This window comes from Pantherophis guttatus, chromosome 1 (assembly GCF_059756535.1).
Source record: "Pantherophis guttatus breed Tessera chromosome 1, ASM5975653v1, whole genome shotgun sequence".
In the NCBI taxonomy this organism is placed as follows: Eukaryota; Metazoa; Chordata; class Lepidosauria; order Squamata; family Colubridae; genus Pantherophis; species Pantherophis guttatus.
This window is the reverse complement of record NC_142063.1, coordinates 298,838,352-298,852,951: the sequence shown is the minus strand read 5'-3', so window position 1 is coordinate 298,852,951 and position 14,600 is coordinate 298,838,352. Positions and strand designations below refer to the sequence as shown.

Here is a 14,600-nt window from a genome sequence, read left to right as displayed (position 1 = left end):
TCTTCAACTTTGTGAAAGTATGGTGGCCTTTACAAGCAGTTGGAATAGCTCTTGTTTTGATAAGTTAGCTATTTTATTTTATTATTTTATTTTATTTATCTTATTATTTTATTTTATTAACTATGGATGATACCTGCTTGGCTGCATTGCAGGGCAATGTTTTAAATACACATGCTTCTTAAACATGCATGCTTGCTGTGTTTAGCTTGTTTTCATTTTAATAATTGGCTGTTAATCTGTGAACTAATTTTCTTGGATGAAATTTTGTAAGTGCTATGCTTTTTTATTTGCACTGAAACTTGGTAAATATTCATAATAAATAGATTATAATTTCAACAATATTATAAATAAATGGTGGTCCTCGACTTATGACCACAATTGAACTCAAAATTTCTGTTGCTAAGTGAGATATTTGTTAAGTGAATTTTGCCCCATTTTATGACCTTTCTTGCTACAGTGAATTACTGCCATTGTTAAGTTAGTAACACAGTTGTTAAGTGAATCTGGCCTCCCCATTGACTTTGCTTGTTGTTTTTGAAAAAGATGATCACATGACCCTAGGAAACTGCAACCGTCATAAATATGAACCAGTTGCCAAGCAGCTGAATTTTGATCAAGTGATCATGGGGATGCTGTAACAGTCATAAATGTGAAAACGGCCATAAAGTCGCTTTTTTCAGTGCCATTGTAACTTCAAATGGTTCCTAAATGAACTGTTGTAAGTTGAGGACTACCCGTAGTAATGTCTTTTCCATATTGCTCATATCATTATGAATGTTGTATTACACAAATTTGATTGTTAATAAGAATATCCTACTGTTCTCTTGGCATGTTTCATAATGCAATTAAGATCCTTTTCTACTAACATGTTTAATGTAAAATGAGCCCTACTTTCTGTTCTGAAAAATACAGGAGGATTCATTGTTCTCTGACAAAAACAGAAAATTTATGAGCAAGTCTGAAAAGAAAACACTTGGAACAGCCATCATAATTTAACACCACCGATAGTTGCTTTCACAAAGGCAGACTGTAAAAGTAGGTTACCTAATTTAATCAGATATTCATTTAAAAACGGTTGTTAGACTCACAGGGTATGAAGGGAGCTTTAGATTCTAGATATGGGGAAAGCTTCAATTTATTTGGACCACAGTCAAAGAGTAAGGGGCGAGATTGATGATGTTTCTCCTCTTCCAATCTCCTCCATTTTCCCTGCAGAATGGCCTTGAGAGGATGACTCCCTAGACATCTGTTTAACTTTGCTTAAAGAGTGAAATCAGGAAAAGTTTTTCATTGGACAACTGCTGCTGCAAAACGTACTCCCTGAGTGTGTTGTGTGTGTGTGTGTGTGTGTGTGTGTGTGTGTGTGTGTGTGAGAGAGAGAGAGAGAGAGAGAGAGAGAAAGAGAGAGAGAGAGAGAGAGAGAGAGAGAGAGAGAGAGAGAGAAATGGAAGGAAGGAAGGAAGGAAAAGAAAGAAAGAAAGAAAGAAAGAAAGAAAGAAAGAAAGAAAGAAAGAAAGAAAGAAAGAAAGAAAGAAAGAAAGAAAGAAAGGAGCCCTTGTATGTTTTAAGGGTATCACTAAGTATGAAGGAGATGTTTATTGTGATGTATCTGATAGTCATAGTCATGGGTCCAATTCTGCAGTCAACACATTTTCTCTTGTGGTCCTATTCATAGCATGGAAGAAGTCAACAGACTAGTTTAGAAGCAAAACACTGCTGAACAAAAGACATCTAGAACCCCACTTGACCACAATGTAATATAGTGGTTAAGATGTCAAACTAAGAAGTAGGGAGACTTAAGATCTAATCTATCCTCATCCATGGATAGATAGATCCAGGGAGATCTGGGGCCAACTATCTCAGCCTAAATTTCATCCCACAGCTGTTATGAGAAAAATTAGGAAGAGAGAGAATTACACATGTAGTAAATAAGTAATAAAAAGGAGAAAAGAAAGAAAGAAAAGAAAAGAGCCACTTCCTTCTTCCACATAATTTTGAATACATTCTTTAAAAAACCATAACAATTATAATTTCCCACTGCAGCTCTTTGAAACCATGTAAGAGGTATAAAAACCAAAGCAAAAATGTCTGAGGAAACTATGAGTGTCTTTTTCCTTGCAGGAAAAGGGGGGTAGGGAGCAATGTGGCTGTTTTTCTTTTTTGATTTATATTCTGTTACCACAGCAAAACAGATCGTCATCCTGCTCACTTTTCAGGAAAGTTAGAATCACAGGATGAGAACCGGGTGCTGATATGTAAACAATGACAGAACACGGAGCACATTACAAATTCCTCATTTCATGTCCAGGGAGGAAATGATAACTCTGGGAAAATCATTCCTGATTAGAGACATGAACAATGAGGCTGGCAAGGAAAATGCCAACAAAATGGAATTCACAAGACAGATGAGTGAAATGTACAACTCAGAGCCACTTCAAAATGCTAAGAGACGAACATGTTTGTGCAACTTTCCAATTGAAATTGTAATTCAGTGAAACAGCCTTTTTCAGCTTTTCTGAATTTTTGCGTATCTATGAATATTATTAAAACGAAATGAATGTTATCAGAGCTTACTTTAAACACTACAGATACAGAAAGTGAATCTGAGGGAATAAATAATACCAAACTTTTATCTTTGTTACGTTCATTACATAATGTGTCAATGTGTGTCTTTAATCAGTAACTGGTTGTACCGACTTTGGCTGCAATAATTGCAACTGATGCTTCCTTCTAATTAGTGATCAGTCTCTCACATTGCTATGTAGGAACCTTAGTCTACTCCTCTATGACAAATTGATTTGCCTCAGCAATATTTGGGGTTTTCTAGTAGAAATGATATCAAACCCCAAACTGGAAGATGATCTTGCCCAGTGGTTTCATGTAAATGAAATGAAGGGAGGGAGGCAAACAGAACCCTTCAGCATCCTATCTAAACCAATCAACTGGAGCTAGGTCCAGAGAAAAGAAGAGAACCATTGTAAATCAGGGCTCCCAATCCCCAACCCACACAGCTGGCTTGCCATGTTTGATAATATAGAAAGTCAATGAGACATTAAGGAACAGAAGAATGGCTGCCCCACTACCTTCCCAGCTCTGCCACAGGTCATCTAAAACCATAACCAGAGTTGTCTCAGTACTAAATCCCAGCCTGAAACCTGACTGAAATAGGTCTAGATATTCCATTTCCTCCAGGGTTCTCTTCAGCTGCTCATAAACCATTTTCTTAAAATCCTTCCCATAAAGGGGAGGTAAGAGACTAGTCAAAGATTATTGAAGATTGTTGGGTAGAAGGATGGACTCTTGAGGAGGGGGTGCACTATTGTCTCTTTCAAGGCTGGGGCACCAGCCCCTCCATCAAAGAAGCTGCCACAACAGCATGGACCCAACAGTGGGTCACCTCCCTGGTCACTTTCATAACCCAGAAGGACCTAAATTCAGTAAATAAGCTGAACCGAGAGCACAGAAACCCTCTTTTTCAGGAGTCACTGGCTCAAAGTCATCCCAGCTCATGCCACCAGCTGGTACCATGGGCACTTCAGAGTGTCCTCCTCAGTCAGAGTCCAGGCACAGCAAATCTGAGTGATATAAAATTATTCTTTTTATCCATTTTCTTGCATATGTATTTGAATATTTGGGAGCACCAAACAATGCTATTGCATGTCAGCTTCAGTCTGGTACTCTCCTGTACAATTGTTGATACACAGAATTCATGCTTTTCTCAATGATGGCAAGTTGTTGAAATTCTGAAGATGCAAAGGCTCTCCAGATCATGACCATACAACTAGCAATAGCACTTAGACTTACATACAGTCCTCTTTAAGCGGTTTACAGAGTCAGCATATTGCCCAAAACAATACAGGTCCTCTTTTTATCTATCTCGGAAGGATGGAAGGCTGAGTCAACCTTGAGCTGCTCAAAATCGAACTCCTGGAGTGACAAGTGAGTTAGCCCTGCAGTGCTGCATTCTAACCATTGTGCCACCACAGCTCTTACTACATCTTTGAAAGGTGAAATGATATTCTTATTGTGGAATGCAGTGTTTAGTTTTTACCATAAAGAATAAGAGGATCAATCATGCATCTCTGGGCAAATTTGACACGTCTGTCAGTGTTCTTAGTGAGCAATGACTTCTGCACTATTATTTTCCCATTAATTTCATTTTTCCCTTGTGCTCTTTTGTGGTGAAATTATACCAAGATGAGAGAGGCCATTCCTGGATAGTATTCTGTGGTCTTTGTGACTTCTTGGATAATTTTAGATGACGTTCTTGGACTGACAGTAACATGACAGCTATTCTTAGGAAGATTCACTATTTTTTCAAATCATCTCCTTTCCAAGACTTTATCTCTGACTTTGGATTGATGCAGTCCCAGAGCTTTTGAAATATTTCTCCCAGACTGATGGGCACCAATTATTATATGTACAAGCTTTACATTTTTTAAAAGAAAGCCATGATCTACCTTTATAACTATATGGAGAGAACTACTGTGTGACAAATGAAGGCAGAAATTTACATAGGGTAGGAGTGGCCAAATCAACCTTTGTTGTTTAATGAAGTGTTGATATAATTTGCTTTACTGCCCTTTTAATTGAAAGGGCTGAAGCAAGAAAACTGATTTCTTTTTCATATTGCTATATCATGTTTTGGATTACTTTGTAACAAAGAAAACAAACACTAAACTGTAGTGATATTTATTAACTGCCTACCATATATATTAATAGGACCTACGTAAAGCTCTTTTGCAAAGATATACAAAACTTCAGAAGATTCTTCTTCTCAGACCATATTTCAGTATACCATCTTTTTCAAGCAAAATTCTGACAATCCAAAAATATAATTTAGAATATTTTACAGTGATTATTAACGCTGTTCTTTTCTCTCAAATGTGGAAGTTTCCACCTCTTATAATAGATGGCAATGTTCCTACCCCCATCCCTTTCTCTGATAAAATCCTGGGACCAGTACAAAAGCAATATCAAAGAAGCATCAAAATCGATAATCAATAACTACAATATGGGCTGACAGCAGAATCCAATGCTTTTTTAAAAAAGAAATTCTTAATTGCCAACAGACTACAGAGGCAATGGAAATAAATTTCTATGCCTTGGGGCACAGCATTCCATATATGGGGCACTGCATAGAGACACCTCAGCTTTAGGCCTGCCTGACTAGCTTTATTAGGTCAGGGATGCAAATCGACTTCAAATAATTATCAGAGCACATGGGAAATAATATGGGGAAGATGCAAAGCCTTTAAGATGCAAACTAAAAGATTCACAACTACACTTTGAACTCACCATTGGAAGAAATAAGTTTTAGCATGTAAAAACTGGAATTCACTGTTAATATGACAACAATGCCTAGCTTATGCCAGCAATCAAAGTATTGCATTTTATATCTACTGCCTTCCAGGGATAGCTCCCTGTAAACCACATGAAGACTCTCCAACCAGATATCTAGAGAATGAATGACTGGAACACTGGAGAATAGTGCACTTCACACCATTTCTCCATTTCCTCAAAGTCCAGCAGTAATGCTACCTCACGTCAGACATCCACTATTTTAAGAATGAAACTCCATCCAACAGAGGTGGCTCATCTAAAGCCAAGTTATCTCACCCATTTACTACAGGCATTTTCATCTTGCCAGGATTACCTTTCACTGTCCTTTGCTCTACACAGTCTGTCATAGCTTTCAGTGAGAAATTTGATAAGGCTGTGCATGCTTCAAAAATGATTTCAGGCATAAGCTTAAAAAAAGAGGATTATTTTCATGTTTGCACAGAAGACTGAAAAAGACTAGATGTTTTAATGATAGCAGAGGTGCTAAGCTTGGGCTAGGTCCAAAGCACCTCCTCAGAATCACTGAAAAGTGCACAGCCCTGCAGTTTAATATTTTTATTCTTTTCCCAAAATCAGATAAAAACAAGAGATCAAGCTGGAGAGTGTCAGCGTCCCCTGTAATCCAAATCTACCAATTACTTTACCCAACACTTTCATCCAGAAGATAAAATGACTTTTTATCTGAATGTTTCTAATGAAGATGTCCTAAATTGTATAGGATTGCAATGAGTTATCAATACAGTTATTAGTGCACCAGTATATCCAACTGGACCTCAAAAAAGCACTGCCAACATCTCATCACAAGACTCTGCAGAATCTGCATGAAGTATTAGGGCCCATGATACTTTGCACAAGCCCATTCTATTGTGTTCTGGACCAGAATAGATTACTGATTCCTCCTGAGTCATATTGGAATCCTGTATAAAATTGCAAGTAACAGTAAAAAGCCAAGTCCTGTCTCCCACCACAAGACAGTTTCAATTAGAAGGGTTCCACCAAAAGTTGCCTTAAGTGCAATAATGACATATAAGTAACAGCATTCTTACTATTCTAGCAGGAGCAGGCACATATGATGCAATACCTCTCCAAAGCAGAGTGGCTGGCATGCTACAACACAAATCTGAGATAATAGCAAGAACTTGCAAGGACAGGTTTCCTGGCAGGGAAAACAGAATCAGGCAGTTGCTTCCTTGCCAGAGACGGGATGTGAGCTTGACACCACTACTGCGTGCCTTACGCTGCTATCATTACTAGAACCCAAGGGTAAGGAAGCTGCTACTGTATTTTCAGGGTTTCCATTCAATTGCAATGTTTAGTGGTGATTCCACTGAAGAAAACAGGTTTCTATGAAGAGAACAGAAAATACATGGAATAATTCATCTGAAAAATTATTCATTTAGAGATCTTAAGAGATAGGGAAAGGAGAAACTGTGTTGTGTGTCCTATTATAAGGACAGAAAAAACAAGGCAGTTATAGGCAAATATAAGTGGAACCCAAGCAGATATTCTCACTTAACTGTTAAATTATTCTGTTAATTTATATTCATAAATATAAAGGCATTCACCGACATGGCTTATTCTTGGACCTTTCTTAATTATACAATTCAATTGTATAATTGATTCCAAGGAAATAAAAGCATTATTTATAAATAACATATAGTTCAATCTTGCGTGTCTGTTCAGGATGGCATACAATAGTACAAGATCAATGTGGATTATCATAATTTCTAGCAGATAGAAACATGGCGAGTCTTCAGTCACAGTGGAATACCACAGTAGGATCTGTAGTGCCGTGTACTATGAAAAGCTGGCTTGCTACAAACCATGGTTTTCAAACCTGAGTTTGAAGAGAATCTGCAAATCAAGATTAGGCAGTAACCTAACTAAGATATTAAGTCGACCTCTAAAGTGCTAGCCTATGTTTAAAAGTTAACAAGAAAAGGGGAAATCTGTAACGGAAAGGAGAGCAAATACATTATTAAGGCAAAATTCTGAATTGCAACTCATGACCTCTGGTAGACATCTCTTCAACAAGAAAGTATCTGTGGCAGGGAAGAAAAGTGAAGAATCTTTGCAACAGATACCTTGTGACTTCGTGCTGCAGGAGGGCAACGCTGGGCACATAAAACATGACCCCAAAGAAAAGCAAAGATTCGCTGGCAAACTTGTCCAGCTGCTTTTTCAATGGTTTCTCCAGTTCCACCCATCGCACTTGCTGGCTCTTGTTGTGAAACCAAAGGCCAAAATAGTGTGTCTAGAGAGAGAGAAAAAAGTTTAAAAACAAACAAAAAAGTTATTATTTGGTCACATTTACAAACAATAAAAGTTTTTTTTTTTTCCTTTTCCATTACATGCTTTCTGTTACTATGCAAATTGGAGAATGAATTCACAGGTCATTCTGGAGTACCTCAATGATGGTGTGTCATAAGGCATCTGACCTTTGCAAGGGATTCGATACATCTGGGATCATAAAATAAGCTCTTCAAAATTATTTTATTTATTTTTTTGATTTATTTATTCAATCTTTATATCTACCCATCTCAAGCAAGTGACTCTGGGTTGTGAACAACTATAAAACAATAAAAAACACTTACAATATAATACACATTCAATAAATATGTAGCAGCCGTGGAAAAATGTCATCATAGGTGTGAATATAGGAATTATTGTAATTATAGGAATTATGTCATATAGAAATTATTTATTTATTTATTTATTTAGCCGCATTTCTATGCCGCCCAACTCCCAAGGGACTCTGGGCGGCTTACAACAAAGAATAAAACAAAGTGAACAATCCCGTAAAAAATGTTAAAAAGAAAACTATTAAAACATTAAAAACTTTAAAAACATTAAAACACATGCACTCCAATTGGTGGCCGGGTCTTGCAAGATCATTATAACGAGATCAACGGCCCCAGGTCTGCCGGAAGAGCCAGGTCTTCACCACTTTGCGGAAGGCCAATAGGGTGGGGGCGGTCCGGACCTCAGGAGGTAATTGGTTCCAGAGAGCCGGGGCAGCCACAGAGAAGGCCCTCCCCCGCGGGGCCGCCAGCCGACATTGTTTAGCTGACGGGACCCGGAGAAGATCAATTCTGTGGGATCTTACCAGTCACTGGGAGCTATGTGGTAGAAGGCGGTCTTGAAGAGATACAGAAGAGATACAGCTGAAATCTCCTAATCCAGAAGCCATCCCAAACATATGATCATGTAATCCCTTTGGAGGTGTGTACCTCCAAACCACCTGCCTCACTTAGGACAGTTTTCCTGGTAGCTGAAGGCTAGGCAGCACGCAAGACCGTAAAGGACAAAGACAGTCTGACATTTTGAAATATGTCATCATCCAAGCATTCCAAAGATTTGTTTTATAAGACCGTGATGGCAAACCTGTGGCATGCGGAGCCATGTCGCCTGGCACGCACAGTATCACCCATTCTTCTTCTGGGTTTCTGGTGCGCATACGCGTGCGACGATCAGCTGGCCTTTTTGCATGCGGCAGCACTGGAAACTAGAAAATCTTCTAGCTGGTTTTCCAATTTCCTGTGTGAGCATGCATGCCAGCCAGCTGATCATTGCGTGCGCATGCACGCTAAAAACCCGGAAGAGTAGCTGGCTGAAATCGGAAGTTCAGTTGCTAAAACCGGAAGTTCATTTTTGGGCGCGCACATGCACCATGTGTTTTTGTTGCCATTTTTGGGCAGCAAAAACACTCCTCTTCCGGGTTGCAGCCCAGACGCATGCACGTCCCTTTACAGCATTCAGTGCCGAAAAGGTTCGGCATCACTGTTTTAAGATATTCAAACCATAGTTTTGTATATTTAAATAAACATTTATGTAAAGACTTCAGCTGCTAAATAGCCATTTAGATGCCAATCTTCAGCAGTAAAATACAGAATGATCAACTTCAATCCTTGGCATTGCCAATTAAAAGGTTTAGGCAGCAAATAATGGGGAAGACCTGTAGCTGTAATCTTGGACAGCCATTATCAGTTACTGGGTTCAGAAACAGGTTGACAATATTTGCCAGCTCCCCTCTCCATCCCTTAATTACTGAAATCTTCCAACAATATATGATTATTCTGATTCGGGAAAAAGATTTTTCTTTCAAAGAACCACCAGCTCTTGGGAAGAAATCTCGAAGTATTCTGGTGTCTGGAGGTCATGCTTACTTTGTTTATTTTTTATTTATTGTATCTGTAGCCTGCCTTTCTTATTTTTACAAATGACTCAAGGTGGCTAACATATTCAACACACCTTCCCTTCTCCTGTCTTCATGTTGTCTGTTTTCACATTGCCGCTTTCTGGCTTAAGGTGGCTTTTAGGTCTTACCAATAACAATAATCATGTATAAAAATCTGATCAGCAAAATTAGCAGGATGTAAAGCTGGATTCAGGATTGGAATTAGAAGATGAGTCTTTTTTTCAATGAATACAGTTTTTATTTATCATCAGACAACAATTTAATTTTAAGTGGCATGTAAGAACTGCAACTGAAATATTTAAAATCCTAAGGAAGGAAGAAAAGATACTGCTACAAGAGGATCAAGGAGTAAAAAAAAATGTGTTCCTGTTCTTTTAGAGCATGATTTTTATCCATTTGTAAAGTGTTGGTAACACATTATTAATACTAATTGCTCACTGGTTTCCATATTTATTTACTGCCTTTAGAGCAAGTAGTCCCTAGGAAACTTCTCTTAATACAGTAAGAAACTAAAACTGTATCTTTATAACAGCAAGACTAAAACAGGCCAGCAAAATAAATTGAATAAAACTATCTGTAATATACATTAAAAAGTTCAACTAATTAAAGTAACAAATTCAATGTCTTAACTAAAAGAGGTTAAAGAAAAACAGGATTTTGAGGACTCTGAGAAAATCATTAAAATTTCAATTCCTTGGCTGAAAAGATCTCAGTTTAGGTTATAAAGAAAAATTCATCATAAAATAATTGGTGGAACTCATAATTTTTTGCCAGATATGAAATATAACAGAAATCTGATATATTCTAAATAGTCTTAGACCTTTTTTAATTTAAATCTTCTGGAGTTGCATTTCTTTCTCAACATCAAATGGCACAGATCTCAGTAAAAATATGGTTCCAAAATTATTTGTGGGGAGGGGGGAGTGAAAACAAGCATAGCAATAAATGTTATTACATCTATAAACCAGAATCCAAGTTTCCTGTATCAGCTGTGATAAAAGGCTGCCAATTATCCAAAATGACATGTGGTTAAAACTTAGATCCGTTGGAAGAAAGCTAGAGCTGCAGAGTAATTCGGAACAGCTTTTAAACAGCAGCAGGTTTTGATAGCTTTTTTTTTTTAATGTACTACAATGTAGTAACACAAAAGTCATCAGAAGAGATTCCAGAAGCAAACTAACAAAAACAAAATGTATCATTTGAAGCTTGTCCAGCATTCCAAGAAAAAATGAATCAGTATAAATTCATGGTGCCTGGCAAGCAATGGTGATTGTAAAGAAAGCTGCTCCTTGTGTACCTTCAAACATTTTTGTGATGACTACACTAAGCTGTGGCAGAGAATTTGGCCTGGAATGGAATGCCGCGTAGTTCAATTCTATATTAACCCATATCCTTAACCCATATCTTAACTGGATAACTGAACTATCAGATTGCAACTGCAAGAGCATAGAGATAAAATGAGTTCCAGGAGTTGCATGGCAGCTATTTTATCATGCTTTTAGTCATCATTGCTAGCTTATTATATGTAATTCTGATTTTTCCTTTGGCCTTGCTAATTTAAAAAAAACCAAAAACAAGATTTATACACAACAAACAATGTTGACCAACTATTAATTGGATTAGCAACAAGTCCATGACTTGATCTTAAATGACGTCAAAATCCTATCCTTCCAAAAGCAGTATAGGCAGCAATCAAATGTCCATCTACACTCCCAACAAGAATACTGTATTCAGGGTGAAAGACGGAGAAATAAAAGGCCCTCCTTGTCTTAGTTGTTCCATAAGAACATTAATGTTTATTTCCATTCTTACTAATGAAGGAATTTAAATAACTGAAATCTCATTCCTTATACTTTGGCATCATTTGTAAAGAGAACAGGGCCTCATGCAGTTATTGTCCAGCAAAGAAGAAACTTCTTCAGTATCGCAGCCCTGCTGATGGTGTACAGCCTCCAAAGCAACTTATGATCAGCCACTCCTCTCTGGTTAAAACACAAGATCAAAACATTCTATAGTATTCTTAGCTCTTTCATACCACTGAAACCTTTTGGCCCAACTCTGTGGAATGAAGCTCAGTGCCACTCCCACTTGCAGAGCTGGGTTTTCCAAGGTTGGCTTGAGATGGGAACAGTATTTGCTGGCGTCTACAGCAATTGCCTTTGCATGATTTTTGTCTTCTCAATATGTACCTGAAGATCCAAATTTTGGAGTGAGATGAAACTTTATGTTGCGCTTTCTCTTTATCATTAAGTGGGGGAGACTAAACAACGAACCTCTGCTTGGATTCAATTGTGAGCTGGATTAGGGGCAATAAAATGAAAGGGGATTTTGAAAAGAGGCAGGCTGCGTGAGGCTGATTATCCTTTGTCCAGCAATCTTGTGTTTCATTATGGGTGGAGATGAACATCCATTCAAATAGCAAGATTGTAACTTGAAGACATGCCTAAATCTAGCCTGGGCACTAGAACCTCAGGTAATCTCAATGCCCCAAAGCTATTTTTAAAGTAAGTTTTCATTCATTCACCATTTGTAAATATTCCTAGCCATGAAAATCCATTTCTCATACCTGTCTGGTAGTACTAATATAGGGCTATTGGACGTCAAAAACACTGAACCAAACCACTACAGAATTAACTGGTAATATCAGCTTTATTCATGTCAACTCTGTACTTCCTGTATTGCGTATTTTCTAATTCGGGTTAGAAGTATAAGCCTTAAATAATTTGGGTTCAGAAATTTGAAGGTGTCTCTCTCCCCATGCCAAACCATCTTGTGGTATTAGAAGAACTATTGTACTCTATCAAAAGATGAATGGAGGTATTTTGATGTTAGTGCTCTCTTTGATAAATGCACTACCTTTCCTAAAAAGATGCACTCGAACCTATATAATAATTTGCCTGGCAGCAATTTTAGTCATTTTCATTTTCTTAAGCATTTTCTTTTGAAAAGATTACTATTACATTACTATTAGATTACGTTACTATTTACTAATTATAGCGGAAGCATTACACTGTTATGGTATTTTAGTATTTTACAATAGCAATAACTGGTTATTTACCCTTGCTCCTCATTACTTTGAAAAGTTGGATGTTACAAAATACTGTATTTTTAATAAATACAATATACATAATTCAAAGAATAGATACCTACAATGTACAGATTGTACTCCATGTTAATCCATGTCTGCTGAATTTATTTTTAGTATGTATCCAAATTCTATAGATAACATTCCCAATGACACTTCATGTGGGGGGTGGGGGGAAATAGTTACAAACAGCCATTTAGTGTAGAGGCAAATCCATAAAGAGTACAGGTAGTCATGTACTGGTTTGGACCGGTTCAGGTGAACCAGTACTTCTGACCACGGGCTGCCCCACCACCACCACTGCCCGATGCTATCCCATCCTATATATCTCACTCTCTGGCTCGCTTGCCCCATCCATGCAGCCCAGCTGATTTCTGCACCACGGCCGCTTTACTCACCGTGGTTGCCCGAGAAGGTGTGCTGGAAGCCGCGCACATGAAATCACCATGAGTTTGAAGCCGCGCACAAGCGCAGAATGCAAGCAGACTCACATTTTCGGTTCTGCACTAGGCAAACTGGTTGTTAAATTATGTGAAGCCCACCTCTGGGCTGCCCCCTACAGATGCTATTGGAACAACCTCTGGCTTAAAATAAAAAAATAGATGGCTGATGGCTGCAGAGGTGGATAGTACTGACACAATGACATTACCAGACAGAAAATCCACTAGGATTTTCACACTGTTTTCCTCTCCTTCTTTTTTGTTTATTTTTTAAATAAAGTCACTCATAACATTCATGTACCCTTTGTTTAAAAAAAAACCTAGGTGGGCAATTGTACCACTATTATTCATCAGTTTATCACTAAATTTCAAATGCTGATTTACGGATCTGTGGCTGAAGTAAAGAGGCACCATTCTTCCCTTAAGAGGAAACAGTTATCGTGCTTTAGACTCTTGTGGCAATAAAATCAGACTTGTAATAGCATTGAATTGAGATTCATGTTGAAATTCCAGTATACTTCAGTGAGAATTAGCTGACTTTTGAAACATACTGCTAGAATCAATCTTACATCTCATGGACTGTTTAATGAAACAGAAGAAAAAATTGACTTTTAAGATATACTTCTTCCAGCAAAATTGACATATATTTCATACGTACAGCCACCCCCCATTAATAAAAGTGGTCTGATGTCATGTGTGAATGTGGTTGTATTGTTATCCACTGTCTACATATAAGCAAAAGCAGACTTTTGCTTATGGACAAGGAAAAAGATGTTCCCTTGCATATTAGTTAAGAGTTTCATCCTGACAGGAAATAACACTGAATCACAATCCAAACTGTAGGTAATTGACTGCCCTGATGTTTGGGTAAGCAAGGTACATTTGCCAAAGTTCCATTCAATGATAAGATCAGACCAATTCCAAGAATAACATGATTGTAATAAACAGATTCCAAATGACAAACAGCCAGAGCTAAAAACACACCAAGCGGCAAGTTACAGATGGTCTTTTCCTGGGTTACCCTTACCTCTGGTAATTCCAGCCTCTGAGCTACGGCCTCCAAGCATTCTTGCCCAGTGCTCTCCACAGACAATGTGCACTCAATCACGTTGTTCTCCAACAGTTTAATCCGGGTCATGAAACAGTTCTTGCTCCGGACATTATAGCGTCGAGTCCTTCGTAATTTCAGCCCAAAAGGCATGTCTGCTAGGCTAAAGCAGCTAGCCCTCTCCTTCTCACACCTTGGATCTTCTTAGTAAGGAAGGTTTGAATGCTGTTCCTCTATTTCCAGAAATTCTCCTCCAGGTTTGCAAAAGGTTGCCCATGCCAAAGGTGGATACCACAGCAATATCCTGAAAAACAGCAATGCAATGTGTGGTTAATTGTCATGGCTGGGAAAGGATTTTTTCCTTGGGGCAGTAACAGCTGTTGCCTCTCAAAGATAGTTCAGACCACTGGCCAAACCCACAAATTTTCTTTGAAGAAACACTGTATGAGTACATGTTCTCTTTGAACTCCCTGTCTACTACTAATG

General features: G+C 38.1%; 1 protein-coding gene across 5 annotated transcripts in view; it reads right to left on the bottom strand.

Annotated features, from left to right (window-relative positions):
- PTPN14 (protein tyrosine phosphatase non-receptor type 14) overlaps window positions 1-14,600 on the bottom strand; it is a 131,840-nt gene that overhangs the window by 52,786 nt on the left and 64,454 nt on the right. For all 5 annotated transcript variants that reach the window (XM_034427811.3, XM_087883187.1, XM_034427810.3 and 2 more), the window contains exons 2-3: window positions 14,094-14,418; window positions 7,428-7,597 (exon numbers count right to left, since the gene is read on the bottom strand). In XM_034427811.3, the coding sequence (XP_034283702.2) occupies window positions 7,428-7,597; window positions 14,094-14,267 (344 nt within the window). In that variant the 5' untranslated portion in view covers window positions 14,268-14,418. The remainder of the gene's footprint in view (window positions 1-7,427; window positions 7,598-14,093; window positions 14,419-14,600) is intronic.